We start from the raw sequence: 14,732 nt of genomic DNA, 5'->3' as shown, positions 1-14,732 counted from the left end.
AGAGATAAAATTGTATGTTTTCTTTAACACAGTTAAACTTTTTTGTTGCTAGTAATTAACAAGAATTTTAACCATTCAGAATTTAATTAAAGAATTGGATTTCACAGATGATTTTTACCTTTAGGAGCGATTTTAAAATGAATACTGCTGTACAATATTACATTTATTGGGAAAACATTCAATTCAAATTTTATATTCAAACATTGAGAAAGTAAACATTTTATCAATTAGTTTTGACTTCAGTACAAAGACATGGAGGTTCTCAGTACAAGAATTTTATTAATGAAACTTCAGATTTTTTTAAGTACACTGTAAAACCCAATAAGATAAGATAACTCAAACCATTTGAGAAAACCGAATGCAACAAACCATTTGAGTTCAAAAACTAATCCTAATGAGTACTGTGAACTTAATCCATTTGAGTAAACGAAGCACTTTTAACACAGTAAAACCCAATAAATGAACAGAACTGAGTACTGTAAAATTCAATAGGTTAAGGCAACTCAAACTAATTTATATGAGAACTGTGAACTTACTCCATTTTAGTTGAAGTAATGAGGTGTTTAATTAACTCATTACCTTCAACACTGAGTTCAAAACTCTTTTTAAATGAGTAGAATTAACTTTCAGTTGAGTTAACTACACTCATTTCATTCGATAAAGTTGACGGTTGGGTTTTCCAGTGTAGTTCCTGGAGGTGTAGTGTCCTGCAGAGTTTAGCTCCAACTATAATCCAACACACCAGAACAAGATAATCAAGGTCTTACAAAGGCTGCGTTCCACTTCACTTTTAAAAATGCCAACTTTTCTTTTTTTGCATTTTTATCTTAATAATTTCCCCTCCATTTTAACAGATGAAGGGAATCGGCTTCATTTGTCCACTCCAGTTCCTATATTTCCCAGAATGCAATGCAATTGTAATATCAAAACTGTGTAGTTTCCAAAGTATCAAGGGATTAGAACATTCCATTTAAATCAATGACGTACACCTGAGGGAATGAGACAGAGGTGAAGTTAGCAAGTGAAGGTCATAAAAAATTGGACAGGAATGCAGCCTGTTATACTCTAAACTTCAAGGCAGGTGTGTTCAGGCAAGTTGGAGCTAAACTCTGCAGGTACACAGGCCCTCCAGGACTGAGATTGCTGACCCCTGTTTAAAAAAAGTCATCATATTTGGGGCTCTCAGCATTGAAAACTCCTAGTAGTCCTATAAAGCATGCTTGAGGTATGCATCATCTCTTTTTTATCGAATATATTAACTATTCAAGAATAACTGTAACTGATTCTAACAAATAATCTCAAATCTGTGTTGCTGTAAGTAAAAAGACCCGCACAGGTTACACTCTATTCCTTTATTGTTTTCTGTGACATTTCTCAGTAGATCCTTCAAATTAAAAGACAAAGTGACGGAAAGATACAGTTAAAGAAGGGAAGACAAAGAAATTCCTCACAATTTGTGTGTGAAATGTGCATGTTAGTGCTTGAACATATTGCTACGCAGTCTTTGTGAGTCATTATGGTCAAAAATGAAACAAAGCACTACATTGCAAAAGCAGAGATTATACCTTAAGTCAACTTAAGGCACTCAAAGTTGGTGCAAAAAAGCATGTGCAATAGTCTCTAAACAGTACAGTGCAGTTAAATGTGTACCTACAGCATCTGCACTGTGCATGCAAGCGTAATGGAAGACACATATAAATATATGCAAGCATTCGTCAGAATATTTAGTTTTCTAAGCTAGAGTCATTCTAATGCACTTGTGTACTGTTCTAGGTCTGTGTCGTTGTTCTCCTTGAAACGTTACTGAAAAAAGTCCTTCAGTTGTTGTACAGGATATTTAGTTGCATCATGTGTGAGCATTGCAATATAATATGTCATCAGTGGTGATGTCCTTCAAACAGAGTTGTCCTTATAAAAGTGATAAACAGAGACAATGATCAGGGAGTGCAATGCATTTTGCACTTGACAAATGGCAAGGATCAATAAACCAACCAACAGACCAATGAGATTACGGATTTCACTCAGCTGTTTCTATAAAGATTACAAAAATTTCAGCAATAAAAAGTATAACCTCTTTTAGAGCTACTATGAATTGGTTTGAAGGAAGCACATAGTTGGATATAAAGATCCTATGCCATATATTAAAATAATAATGTATATTTCTCATAACAGAGAATACTGTAGGTGATAGATATGCTGAATGGCTAATCGTTTCAAGCTTCTGCGGATACATTTATGTAAATTCTTCATCTGAATTTAATGCAATTGACAATCATGCTGCATTCATCTAATTATAAATGATAACTCCATTACACACACAAAAACCCCTTTTGACTGGAAATGTTTTGATTAAACTATTATATATTAATACACTACATTTCAAAGGTTTGGGGTTGGTAAGATTTTTAAATTGTTCTTGAAATGAGTCTTTAAAAATTCAGCAAAGAAGATATTATGATAATACTTTAAATGTATTGTGATCCCGGACGAGCCCCCACAAATTTTACACAAATTTAAGACAAGGCATCAATAGCTAAAAGAAATTTGAAGAACCCCCCAGTACTGGGTTGCAGCTGGAAAGGCATTCGCTGCGTAAAACCTATGACAGAATAGTTGGCGGTTCATTCCGTTGCGGGGACCCCTGATAAATATGAGACTGAGCTGAAGGAAAATGAATGAATCAATAAATTTGAAGAACAGACTGGTGTGATGTCATTTTATGCAATATCAGATGGCGTTTGATTCATTTTGGTTTGCTTCAGCTCAAACATTTCTGAAACACCTTTGGTCTGTGCTGATTGCATAACAGGTAGGTGTGTTCTGAGGCTTTACCTGAATATCTTAATTTCTTTTGTTTATTTTGTCAAGATCAGATATTTCTGAGGAAAATAAGTACGTAATGTAATTTAATTTCAGCTGGAGTGGCATCATTTTCTGTGTGTTTTTGTGTTGATAGTGCTTAGTGTGTTTAATTTGTTGTTTAGTCCAAAGAATGGAGCAGATCTCTCAGCAGCACAGGTGGCATTGGAGTGTTCCTCCTACAACTGATCCAGGCTTTTTTAACCCCTAAAATAAACCAGAAATTACAGCTTTAGGGGACTAAAATTAAACATTTACACATTACATTATTTTATATTTGAATATATTTTAAAATTTTAATTATTACCGTGACGGCAAAGCTGAATTTCCCCATCCTTCAAAACAGAAATTCTTCATAATTTTAAATATCTTGTCGGCGCCAATAGCCTAGTGATTAAGCATAGATATATACAGTAGATATCGCATACGAACCCTGAGCATGCGTCAATATCGCTGCCACATTTGTACAGTGCTTCCAGGACAAAGCCAATGTAAAGATGCTGGACTTTTGCACTGCGTCCGAGTGTAGTAACGCGCAAACAAAGAAAACAAAGCATAAAGGCAGAACATTTCATATAAGATTTAGTTTTTTAATGATTTTGTATGTGATAAGCTTTTGTGCTAAACAAGTAACATTACTGATGATAATACAGTCACTTACTGCACTGACCATAAGGCAAAGTAGCAAGTGATGTAAAATTATAATTTTCGTAATAAAAAAAAATAGTTGCATACTGACCACTGGGAAAACTCCCAATCGAATGTATAAATGTTTACATATCTATGGCTCCGTATGGCCAGTCCTCCACTACACCTTGGTCCTTGTGGTGGAAATTCATTTTATTCATCTTATATTAATTTTATATACTCATTTGTTCTGATTATAAAGGTCTGCTCTTTTGTACTTCCATGGATGTACCGTTTACGTTACACCAAGTGTGACCACTTTAACATCTGTTTATCACCAGACAAGATCTGGATGAGTACATGGTGATTTAACAAGCCACATGTTCGAATAGGATGTAAGGCTGAAATGTAGATGGTCAAAAATGAGTGCTGATGTAACTGTGATTCATCCTGTATGTCACTGATGACCTTGTGGGCATTACAAACTAGATAAAAAGAGAACGCACTCTGTTTCGGCGCCTCACACTCTGCAGAAACCTGCGTTGATGTAAGATTGTGTGACCTTCTTTGCAAAGAATAAAACTTTATAAGACACTTTGGGTAAGACTATGTCTTCTTTAGCACTGAGAGAGCCTCCTTAAAGAAAATTGCTACTACAGTCAAACATTTATTTCAAAGGAGTGCTACCCTGTACAAAAATGGCGACACTGTTGACACATTCCTTTAAGTGGTTAAGTAGGCTAACATAAGCACCATGGATTTCCAGCTCGAGGTCCTTTGCTGATCCTTCCCCTCTCTCTGCTCCCAATACTTTACTATCTGTAACCTTCACTGTCGTATCCAAACTAAAGGTGAAACCCCCCTAAAAATTATTTTAATATTACATATATATACACATATACATATATATATACATATATATACATTCACACACACACACACACATATATATATATATATATATATATATATTTATATATACATATACATATATATAAACATATACATACATACATACACATATATATATATATACACATACATATATATATATATACATACATATATACACACACATATATATACATATATATATATATATATATATATATAATTTTAAATATCTTTAAATATGTTTAAATATGGGTTTAATGCATCTTTACTGAATTTGCAGTGTAAATTATACATTTCTTTCTGTTAAATAAATAAATAAACATACAGACCCCAAAGTTTTGAATGGTAATGTAAGACATCTTAGATTTGAGCAGTGTTTTGAAAATGTATACTTGCTTGGGCCAGATGCATTCCATTTCACAGTGAACACTGATGAAGTAACGATGGTGACCCCCATATAAATGTTAGGTGGGGTTGTAAAACAAATTAAAAAGTGAGTGTAAATAAAAACCAAACACTAAAGTAAATTAAAATGCAAAAGTTGGTTAAATTTGACAATGGCTTTGACTTTTAGCCAGCTTGATGAAGTGAAGTCAAGCAGACAGAAGCCCGAGAGAAATGGGAAGTGATATCATAACTGCAAACATCCATGGTCCAGTGTGGAAGAATACGCTCAGTGCAGAGCACACCAGAATATTTCCTGTTTGGAACACAGAAGACACATAATAAGCAACAGAGCACCAGTTGAGAAAGCATGTTGTGAAAGCTCACAAATTTAGAAAGAACAAAATATGACAACTCATTTCATCTCAAACTAAACACCCAGGAAATATTTGTTGCCTTCCAGCACATGGTAATAGTCTTGCTGAGACATGTTAGACTCACTTTGGTGGAATGCCATGCTGTTCTCCTTCCAAGTGCTGCCCTGGTAAACCCTGCACGTGTAGGTATATGCGCGGTCATCGGACATTGGCATCCAGGTGAGGCGACAAATGTTCGGCGACACCAGGGAGACATTAGCACGGCGTCTGACCTCAATATGAGGGATCAGTTGAACTGGAGTATTTGGGTAGGTGGATCCCATGAGTCGCCCATCCTGTCTGAACTCGCAGAATGGGCCTGGGATCTTGTGGGTCTCAGGGAATTCACAGTCAACCTGGAGGTTTTTCTCAATGTATGTAAGGCAGGAGAACATCTGTGGCCCTCGAGGGGTGTTCCAAAACCAGGAGTTAAAATCCAAGAAGCCGGGTTTTAGGTATGGGTTTGTTGCACTCCCTACACCCACCATACATGACAGATAAGCTGCTGGGAGACAAACACAATAACGTGATTTGGGCTTTTGTTAATGCTGAGGGAACAGCTGATGTTTGTGAGAAAGAGATGAACATTTTGTTGTTTTAATAGAAGCATTATGTTCCTTTGCATGGATTTTTCTCTAAAAATAGAGAATTACAAGGAGGCAACCTCTGTCACATTTTGATGACCTCCATCTTTTGCCAATAATCAGGCAGGTGGTCGAGGCTGCTGACAGAGCCCAAGTGATTCTCAAGGTGGCTTGAGAAAGCCAACATACTGTTATAATATATAAACTTTTTCTTCTTCTTCTTCTACTAATTTCTATATGCATCTCATCCTAAACCGTTCCTACTACAACCACCAAACTAACACCAAACCTCCAAAAAGGGTTGCTAACTGATCCGACTTTTTTGTCCAAAAACTGTCCCGAAAAATTCTGAAAAGTCCCATTGACTTAACGTTGGATTAAACTTTATGAAAACTTTGCGCCAGACTGTCATACAGACTTAAAATTTAGCTCATTTAATTCAGACAACCAATCTGCCAATCACTGATGACCTTTAAACTTACTATCCACATCCTAGCAACCACTTACGGCACCCTTGCAACTGTCATATAGACTTTCTACCATTGTAAAAAACTGCCATTGACTTTACATTGGACATACTAACAAACAGACTAATCATACTAGCAACATGCTAATCCATGCTAATACATACTAGAAATATGCTAATTCATACTAAATTCATGCTAACAACATGCTAGTTTATACTAGAAACATGCTAGCAATGTGCCAATTCATATTAGAACCACTTCAGCAACCCCCGATCAACACCTTGGTAGTCACTCAGAACACCCTTGCAACCACCTAGCAACACCTTAGCAACCACCTAGCAACACATTAGCAACCACTCAGAACACCCTAGCAATCACCTAGCAACACCTTAGCAACCGCCTATCAATACCTTAGCAACACCTTAGTAACCACTCAGAACACCCTAGCAACCCCCTAGCAACACCTTAGAAACCACCTAGCAATGCCTTAGCAACCACCTAGTAACACCCTAGCAACCGCCTAGCAATACCTTCCCAAACACCTAGCAACGCCTTAGAAACCACCTAGCAACACCTTAACAACCACTAAGCCACACTCTAGCAACCGCCTAGCAACGCCTTAGCAACCACCTAGCAACAACTTAGCAACCACTCAGAACAACCCTAGCAACTTGCCTAGCAACCACCTAGAAACGCCTAAGCAACCTCCTAGAACACCCTAGCAACCACCAAGCAATGCCTTAGTAACCACTCAGAACACCCTAGCAATGCCTTAGCAAGAAACATGCCAATCCATACTAGAAACATTTTAACATATATGTACTTTTCTATCTATGCCAACTGTTTCAAACATCCTAAAAACTACTTTGATGACTTAAACTTTAAAACTACTTTAAACTTTCAGGCTAGGCTTTCTCAAACCACCATAAAGTTTGCCTACTGACTTTACTTTTCTAGTTATATTTAATTTTAGACTTTGTAAATTAGATAATGTTTTACTTGATAAGGTTACAAGAATACTGCAAAATGTGTTGATTTCAAGTAGCAAAAATACCACCTCCACCTCATTTTGAGCCTGGAAAAACCCTGATAGCTACACACATATTTTAGATCAGGAAAAACTGGAAGCCTATTGTGCAAATGCCATCAAAAATGCTTTAAAAAGTCAATATAAGTGTAAAAAAATGTAGATATTTAATGACACCAACGGCACCAAAGTGAACTAAACCACATTCATACAAACACAATGTACAAAAGATTGAATGTGATAAAATACCTAGATATACTCATGGAAAAGTTCCAATAGTATACTGATAACAAACTTCCAAAAACAACTTCCATTTAAGAACGGATCTTACGTGCTTTTCTCTCAATACCGAAATAAGCACAACAAAAATGACAGTAGTAGGAAAACTACATTTAGGGAAGCAACTGATCATGTGATTCTCAGAAACATGGGTCATCACGTTTTTGATTTGTCTGGCAAATACATCCCATATATTTCATATAAAAACAAGTCAACATTATAATACACCTGACAAGGTCTTGTTTATAGGTTTCATCTAAAGAAATTTATAGGTTGGCATTGAAAAAGTGACATACAGTTGAGGTCAGAATTATTAGCCCCCCTGAATTATTAGCACCCCTGTTTATTTTTTTCCCTTATTTCTGTTTAATGGAGAGAAGATTTGTTTAACATATTTCTAAACGTAACAATTTTAATAATTCATTTCTAATAACTGATTTATTTTATTTTTGCCATGATGACAGTTAATAATATTTTACTAGATATTTCTAGATATTTACTAGACACTTCTATACAGTTTAAAGTGACATTTAAAGGCCTAACTAGGTTAATTAACTAGGCACGTTAGGGTAATTAGGCAAGTTATTGTATAATGATGGTTTGTTCTGTAGACTATCGAAATATATATATATAGCTTAAAGGGGCTAATAATTTTGACCTCAAAATGGCTTTTAAAAGTTAAAAACTGCTTTTATTCTAGCCGAAATAAAACAAATAATAATAAAATAAAACAGATTTTCTCTAGAAGAAAAAATATTATCAGACATTGTGAAAATTTCATTGCTCTGTTAAACATCATTTGGGAAATATTTAAAAAAGAAAAAAAAATTCAAAGGGGGGCTAATAATTCTGACTTCAACTGTATACATCACTTTAGTTTTGTTTACAGCATTATAAACGCTTTCATTGTTAAAAATACAATTGCTCTCCAAAGGGAAAACTTAATTTCTGAGTCGATTTTTAGATTTGTATATTCAAAATTCAGAAAGTCTGACCAAAGTAGATTTTGACATGCTTTAACACTAAAATCGCCGGAGGTCGCTGTATTCCTAAAATCGTCGGTGCTGGTAAATTTTACCCAGCACAAATTTTGTTTAGAAATTGCTAAAAAAACAAAACAAACAAACATACTATTTCACTGTTTTTCGCCAGTTAACAATAAGTGTCTAGACTCAACTTGAGTCAATGATTATTTCAGGATGACAAGATTATTTTAGGAGTAGGTTAAAGTATCTAAATTTGAGCCATCATCCTCTGATGCATAACTTATTTCTCCAGACTCTCTATTATTGATTGTAGTTTGTTTTCAATAGCTCTACAAATTGCCTTCTTTTAGTCATTGTGAGTTTGTTCAATTATTATAACCACTAATTTAGTGAGTAAAACTGAAAGTAAAAGTCATTGGTGAGTTGTTCAAGCATAAGCAGTGCATAAATACAAGCATTTTTTATAATTGGTAAATTTGACCCACGCTGGAGCTTATAGGTATAAATGTCCCACTTTTTAATCTATTTTTATCTAAATAATTTTTTTCAATCTGGGAATTGTAAATAAGGCAATTTTAGTAAAAGTCAATGAGTGGGAGGCTTGAATGTTTTATTGAAGGGCTGGTATGTACATTTGAATAACAGTGATGGGTAAAATTGACCCCATGGCGGTTCAATATAGTGTTAAAACAGCATTCCATGGAAAATATTTTTGCAAGAACAGATATCAGGAAGAGGAAATGGGCTTGATTTGTTGCCCAGTATTGTACTACATGTTACTACCTTGGTATGCTAGGATCAGTTATCTTTGATGCATGTTGGCTGCTCTTCTAATATAAAAAAAGTCTTATTGATGATAATGTTATTTGTGTCAATGTTTGATGAAATAAAATCATGATGCCATTACTGAGTATAAGTATATTAACATATGATATGAAAGCTATGATTTCAGAAAATTTGTAAGCCATGATGAACTATAAGTAGAAACAGATCTGTTGTTCTGTATCGACACTAACAGATTTATTTTTTAATCAAAAGGTCTGTATGTGAGCTTTCAAAAAACAAACAACTTTAAAGGTTTCTAGTTTTGTTTATGTTGCTTATAGCCAATTTAGTTTATTTCAATCACCCCATGCTACCACATGTCTTTGGACTGTGGGGCAAACCAGAGCACCCGAAGGAAACCCACGCAAACATGGGGAGAAAATGTAAACTCCACATAGAAATGCCAACGGACCCAGTTGGGACTCAAACCGGCAACCTTCTTGTTACGAGGGGACAGTGCTAACCACTGAGCCACCGTGTCACCTAAAACACTTTCATTTTCTCATAAGACATATTTCTGCACGAACAGAGCCAAAAAAAACATTAGGGACTCAAACCACCCTGGTAATTCTCCATTTACCCTGCTGCTATCTGGTATGAGCGTAGTCTAATGGTCAATATTAATAGACTTCTTAGCTTTTTAGCTCTTAAACTCAGCCTTTCACCACGCACTGCACTTTCACTTTATTTATTGCTGCTATGTAACAAGTTCCACAACCTGTTTTATAGATATGCAAAATCATGCGAACATACCTCTGCATAATCCTAACTTGTTCATTCATGTTGAGGTAAATATCAGTGAAGTGGGAACAATAAGGTGTCATTATTCTCCTCATACTGAGTACAAAGAGAAAATAATAAGAAGGAACAAAACACAGACCTGACTTACATTTAACAGTCGGTTACAAATATGATATATACCAATATAACAGTTTCTTTAACAATAAAAAATTAATGATTCTTCTAAAAGAATCTCGTACTAACTTTTCAAAAAAGCACACTCTGCTCTGATTGGGCAGATGACCCATTTTTCCCCTCAAAAGTAGGTATTAGTAATATCAGTATTAATTGGTACTGAACATTTAATGATGTCCACATGTCTGTGTGCTCAACAGACATGACAGTGATAGGCTCCAGTGATGATCATTTGAACACTCTTGTGCGATTACACTGATACACAGTCAATGGATAGTTTGAAAGCTGTGTCTATCTAGAGATTCGTCTATGAGCAGATATATGAGTGATACGTTCACAGATCAGCTGATCGACACAATGTTCAACCTAGGGTGATTGTAGCCAATCACAGTTATATATGGTAAGTATGTAAACACAATGGCCAGTCAGCTGTGTTTTAGAGTCCACTAAACAGCACTCAAAATTCGAGCTTGAAATGCTTTTATTATCTATCTATCTAGGGGAGCGCGGGGCACAAAGTAACGCGGGGTTAAATGTAACACAGTGTTTTAAGGTATTTGCTCAGGGTTAACCGTGGCATGCTTCAGAGGTTTTCACCACAGTGTCGACAATCATCTTCCTGCCAATTTTTGAAAAAGTTTGGCAAAGAGAAACCATTTTTGCAGCATAAAAGTATTTTTTATTATAGTCAATATTTTTGTATTTTAAAAAAATCTGTGAAAGTATGAACGTGAAATCTAATATTGTTGTGATTACCGTCTTCTAGGCTAAAAGATGAAACCATTTTGAAAGATGTAAAAAAAACACGCAGTGACTGCCAGCTGGGTTTTGAAAAAAACACGACATAGCGGAGTTAGTTGTAACAGGGTGTTACAATTAAGCCACACACTGTTGCACACAAATTATACTAACAAAATATTTTTTAATTTTGAGTGTAATGTTGAGAACTTTTTTAATAAAATGATTTTTAATAGAATTTTATTTTGATAGACAAAAAACATTTTATTGCTAACACTACAAACAAATGCATTTTATAATAATGGACAATAATCCAAATGAATCCAAATGTGTTTATCTAATAAATAAATGGACATTCTGTGCTATGTAGAATAAAAAATAAATTGAGCTAGATACAGAGAAAATATAGCTAATATTTAAAGTAAACTAAACTTAAATGAACTGTGTGTAATCTGCCTTTTTAAGCATGTGTTACAACTAACCCTCTGTCTGTTACAACTTGCCCGCAGGTGGGATAAATAGTAACATTTTTACTCCTGGCACTTTTGGCAACACTGCACAGAAACCATAGGTCCGGCGATCATACTTTCAGTGCTCATTTGTCGGAGAGGGTTGTGTTTTGTTGGCAAAAAACAAATGGTTTGTCTAACCCCATTACTTTGTTTATTATTTGACCAAAACGTGTTACTTTGTGCCCCGCTCTCCCATTTATATATATATATATATATACACTATACAGATCCGATTGTTTGTTTTTGGTACCAATTTTCACAGCTTCAGTGATCATAACAGCCCCAAATTGAATTCTGATGTATGGTAATACATGCAAATTACATGTGACATACAAGTTCAACGTGGATTTCACATATATGTCATATATGCCATCTACATATTTTTTTTCATCCTTTGAAATTACAACAATGTACTGTGTATATTATATTATACAAAAATATGTGTATTACCTAGAATTGAACATGACTGTTCATATTTGACCATTGGTTTTTTTTTTTTTGCTATAAAGCAAATGTCATGCTAGAATATTTTTATCTCTACTACCAATTCTCTTCATCACATGATGTTGACATCACAAACTAACTGAGTTTGAGAATGTGTGGGCAGCCTACACCACAGCTTTAAACAAATATGTTATGGATCTACAAATATCAGTGACAGAAGTGAAAACAATGGCAGCAATAATAACTGAATGCAGGTTAATAAAATAGATAATTTAAAAGTAATAGTTGTTAATTATTTCACATTTTAAAATAGAATAGCACCACGGTGGCTCAGTGGTTCGCACTGTCACCTCACAGCAAGAAGGTCGCTGGTTCCAGTCCGGCTGGGTCAGTTGGCATTTCTGTTTGGCGTTTGCATTTTCTCTCTGGGTGCTCCGGTTTCCCCCCAGTCCAAACACATGTGATGTAGAATGAATGAATAGATTGGAATAGTCTGTCAACATTTACTTACACTTTACTTGTGAAGGGAGTTTCTTTTTTCTGATAAATAAAATGCATGGTAGTTGGCACTCACTGTCCTGAAATGTTTATTTTCGGGGTGAACTATCCCTTTAAAATTGGGCCTCACACAATACAAATTTTAAACGGAGCATTTTACTTACATAACACAAAACAAGTTGCCAGTGAAGGACGAGACTTCATTGCCTCTTTTTAGCAGGGTCCAAATTAAATGTCTGCTGTTGAACAACTGTAGAGAAAAATAATAAAAACGTTAGACTTGTATAATTTTACAAAAGCATGCATGAGATCCTAAACATTAAATAACTGTCCTGCTAAAAACAAAGGTCATTATGTGGCCCAATGTTTTAAGTGACAGCCTTATTGCTCAATGTCAGTTTTCTAACATAATTCTATTCAGCATATGTGTTGCAATATCACACTCGGTTGGGTTAAAACGAAAACTAGGCTACTAAATTACCGCATACCGCAGACCGACCCATCCCATATCTGTTCAAGGAGACTTTAAGTCATTCAAACAGGAATGTTTTCCCTTACTGAAATGATCGCATCTGAACACATGCAAACCAGGCGGTTATTAAGGCTAACTAAAAGACGACATTTGTGTTACCTTCAAGACAAATTCGGTCTGTTTCCTCGTCTGCAAGTAAAGGCACGCTGGTCCTGCTTAAGGACGCGAGTCGATGGAGATGCTGATGAAGCCGCAGCTCCGCCGCAGTCGAGCGATGAATGCAGCACAAGAAACAGTGCACAAATCAGCTCTCCTTTTAAGAGATAATTCTTGCTATATTAATCCTAAATATCTCGTCCTATGGTTTTCCCGTTATTAAATAACTGGGCAACCCTTGAATTTCTTAATAAAAGGCTGTGGTTTGCTTGTATCTATAAAACAGATGTATATTATAATTAACGGTGCAGTAAACCTAAACAAACAGGTAAAAAGGAACTTTTAAACAACCCCACAGGGCAACATGGGCTATATTTGGTTATCGTATGAATTTAGATCGCTCAAATGATGACGCAGCATCTGAGACAGTGCACGTCAGTTTAAACTGTCCATCAGAGGTCGCTATGCACACAAAATTTTAACTTGCAGTTTTATGTACAAAGGAGTTAAACAATTGGGACAGTTTATCAGACAGTCAAATTAAAAAAAAAAATCTCCCACATTGTTTCCTTTATAAACAGTGAATAAAGAGATTTTTGTGAAAAATCAACTATTGGGATGCCTCAAGGGTCAATGCTTGCTCCTATTATTTTCTCCATTTACACAACCTTAATGTGGTCTATATCACACTAGAATCTACTATTGCAAGGATGATATATATATATATATTCTTCCATAACCATACTTTCTGTTCAGAAGAGACATAGATTACAAAACTGATTCGATGATGGAGTATCTACAGCCTTACAAAAAGCTCTTTGTAATCCCTACAAACAAATCAGTTGACCACAGCATTGCATGCTTGCTAACCAGCCAGGACAATAAGGAACCTTAGGGTAGAGTTTGATGACCAGCTTAGTTTAACCACCCACATCTTAACAATGGTCTGGTGCCCTGGTCATGTAGCTTTGGCACAATTCTGACCCTTCCAGTTTTAATAAACAGTACAGTCATTCATCAAAGCGTTTGTAAAATCAAGACAAGACTATTGTAATGCTTCAATAGTGGGTCCTCCAACCAACACAACTAAGGCTTTGCAGATGATCCAGAACACAGCAGTACATCTATAATAAGTCAAAGCAAACCCACGTCACACTCCTCCTGATCTCACTCTGATGACCATATTTGTGGCTATATTGAATACTGGCTTTCAGAACCACTGCTGGAACAGACTACCTTAACTCACTACAAACACATGCTCCCAATCCGCAGCTCAGGTCACTGAACAGGAGACACTTTGTTGTTCTTTCACAACTGATCAAACAGCCATTCTTCAAAATCCCCCTTGTCAACCTACCTCCTGGCAAATGAGTCACCTCTGTAAAGCTGCTATCTTAAAGCACATCTCTGTTATGCACTCTGCTATTAAAATGAAGCATGGATTTATAGTAATAATTGTAATTTTATTGTAAAAACGTTTTCCATTAAAAAATATCTTCTTTTGCTTGTTTTATAATTTAGCCATCTAATAAATCTGGCATTGTTTACTGACGGTTGTTTGATGTTGACTTTTTATGAACTGCTTCCCCCACTTAAGTTTGGATGAAAGGATTTGCTAAATACACCACTATAACTGGTGTTATAGGTTG

The 14,732-nt window shown here is 35.5% G+C and overlaps 1 protein-coding gene across 2 annotated transcripts; it reads right to left on the bottom strand.

Annotated features, from left to right (window-relative positions):
* Positions 1-4,634: 4,634 nt before the first annotated feature.
* si:ch211-215c18.3 (uncharacterized) lies at positions 4,635-13,506 on the bottom strand. Of its 2 annotated transcripts, none has more exons than XM_056456932.1 (4): positions 13,087-13,506; positions 12,620-12,705; positions 5,266-5,682; positions 4,635-5,080 (listed from the first exon to the last, which is right to left on the bottom strand). In XM_056456932.1, exons 2-4 carry the CDS (start codon positions 12,657-12,659, stop codon positions 4,974-4,976), a joined length of 564 nt encoding a protein of 187 aa, XP_056312907.1. In that variant the 5' UTR covers positions 12,660-12,705; positions 13,087-13,506; the 3' UTR covers positions 4,635-4,973. The 2 variants fall into 2 exon arrangements, with proteins under 2 accessions (XP_056312907.1, XP_056312906.1); XM_056456931.1 differs by having other exon boundaries at positions 5,266-5,685; positions 13,087-13,505.
* Positions 13,507-14,732: the final 1,226 nt, after the last annotated feature.

This window comes from Danio aesculapii, chromosome 5 (genome assembly GCF_903798145.1).
Source record: "Danio aesculapii chromosome 5, fDanAes4.1, whole genome shotgun sequence".
NCBI classification, from domain to species: Eukaryota; Metazoa; Chordata; class Actinopteri; order Cypriniformes; family Danionidae; genus Danio; species Danio aesculapii.
The sequence above is the reverse complement of the archived record's forward strand: the minus strand, read 5'-3'. Positions and strand labels throughout refer to the sequence as shown.

Excerpts from the sequence above, each read along its gene's own strand:
- si:ch211-215c18.3 (XM_056456931.1), bottom strand. The coding sequence starts at position 12,659 with ATGAAGTCTCGTCCTTCACTGGCAACTTGTTTTGTGTTAT. Across the intron at positions 5,686-12,619 it reads GGCAACTTGTTTTGTGTTAT|CAGCTTATCTGTCATGTATG; the intron begins GTAAGTAAAATG and ends TTTGTCTCCCAG. Across the intron at positions 5,081-5,265 it reads CAGCATGGCATTCCACCAAA|GAAATATTCTGGTGTGCTCT; the intron begins GTGAGTCTAACA and ends TGTTCCAAACAG.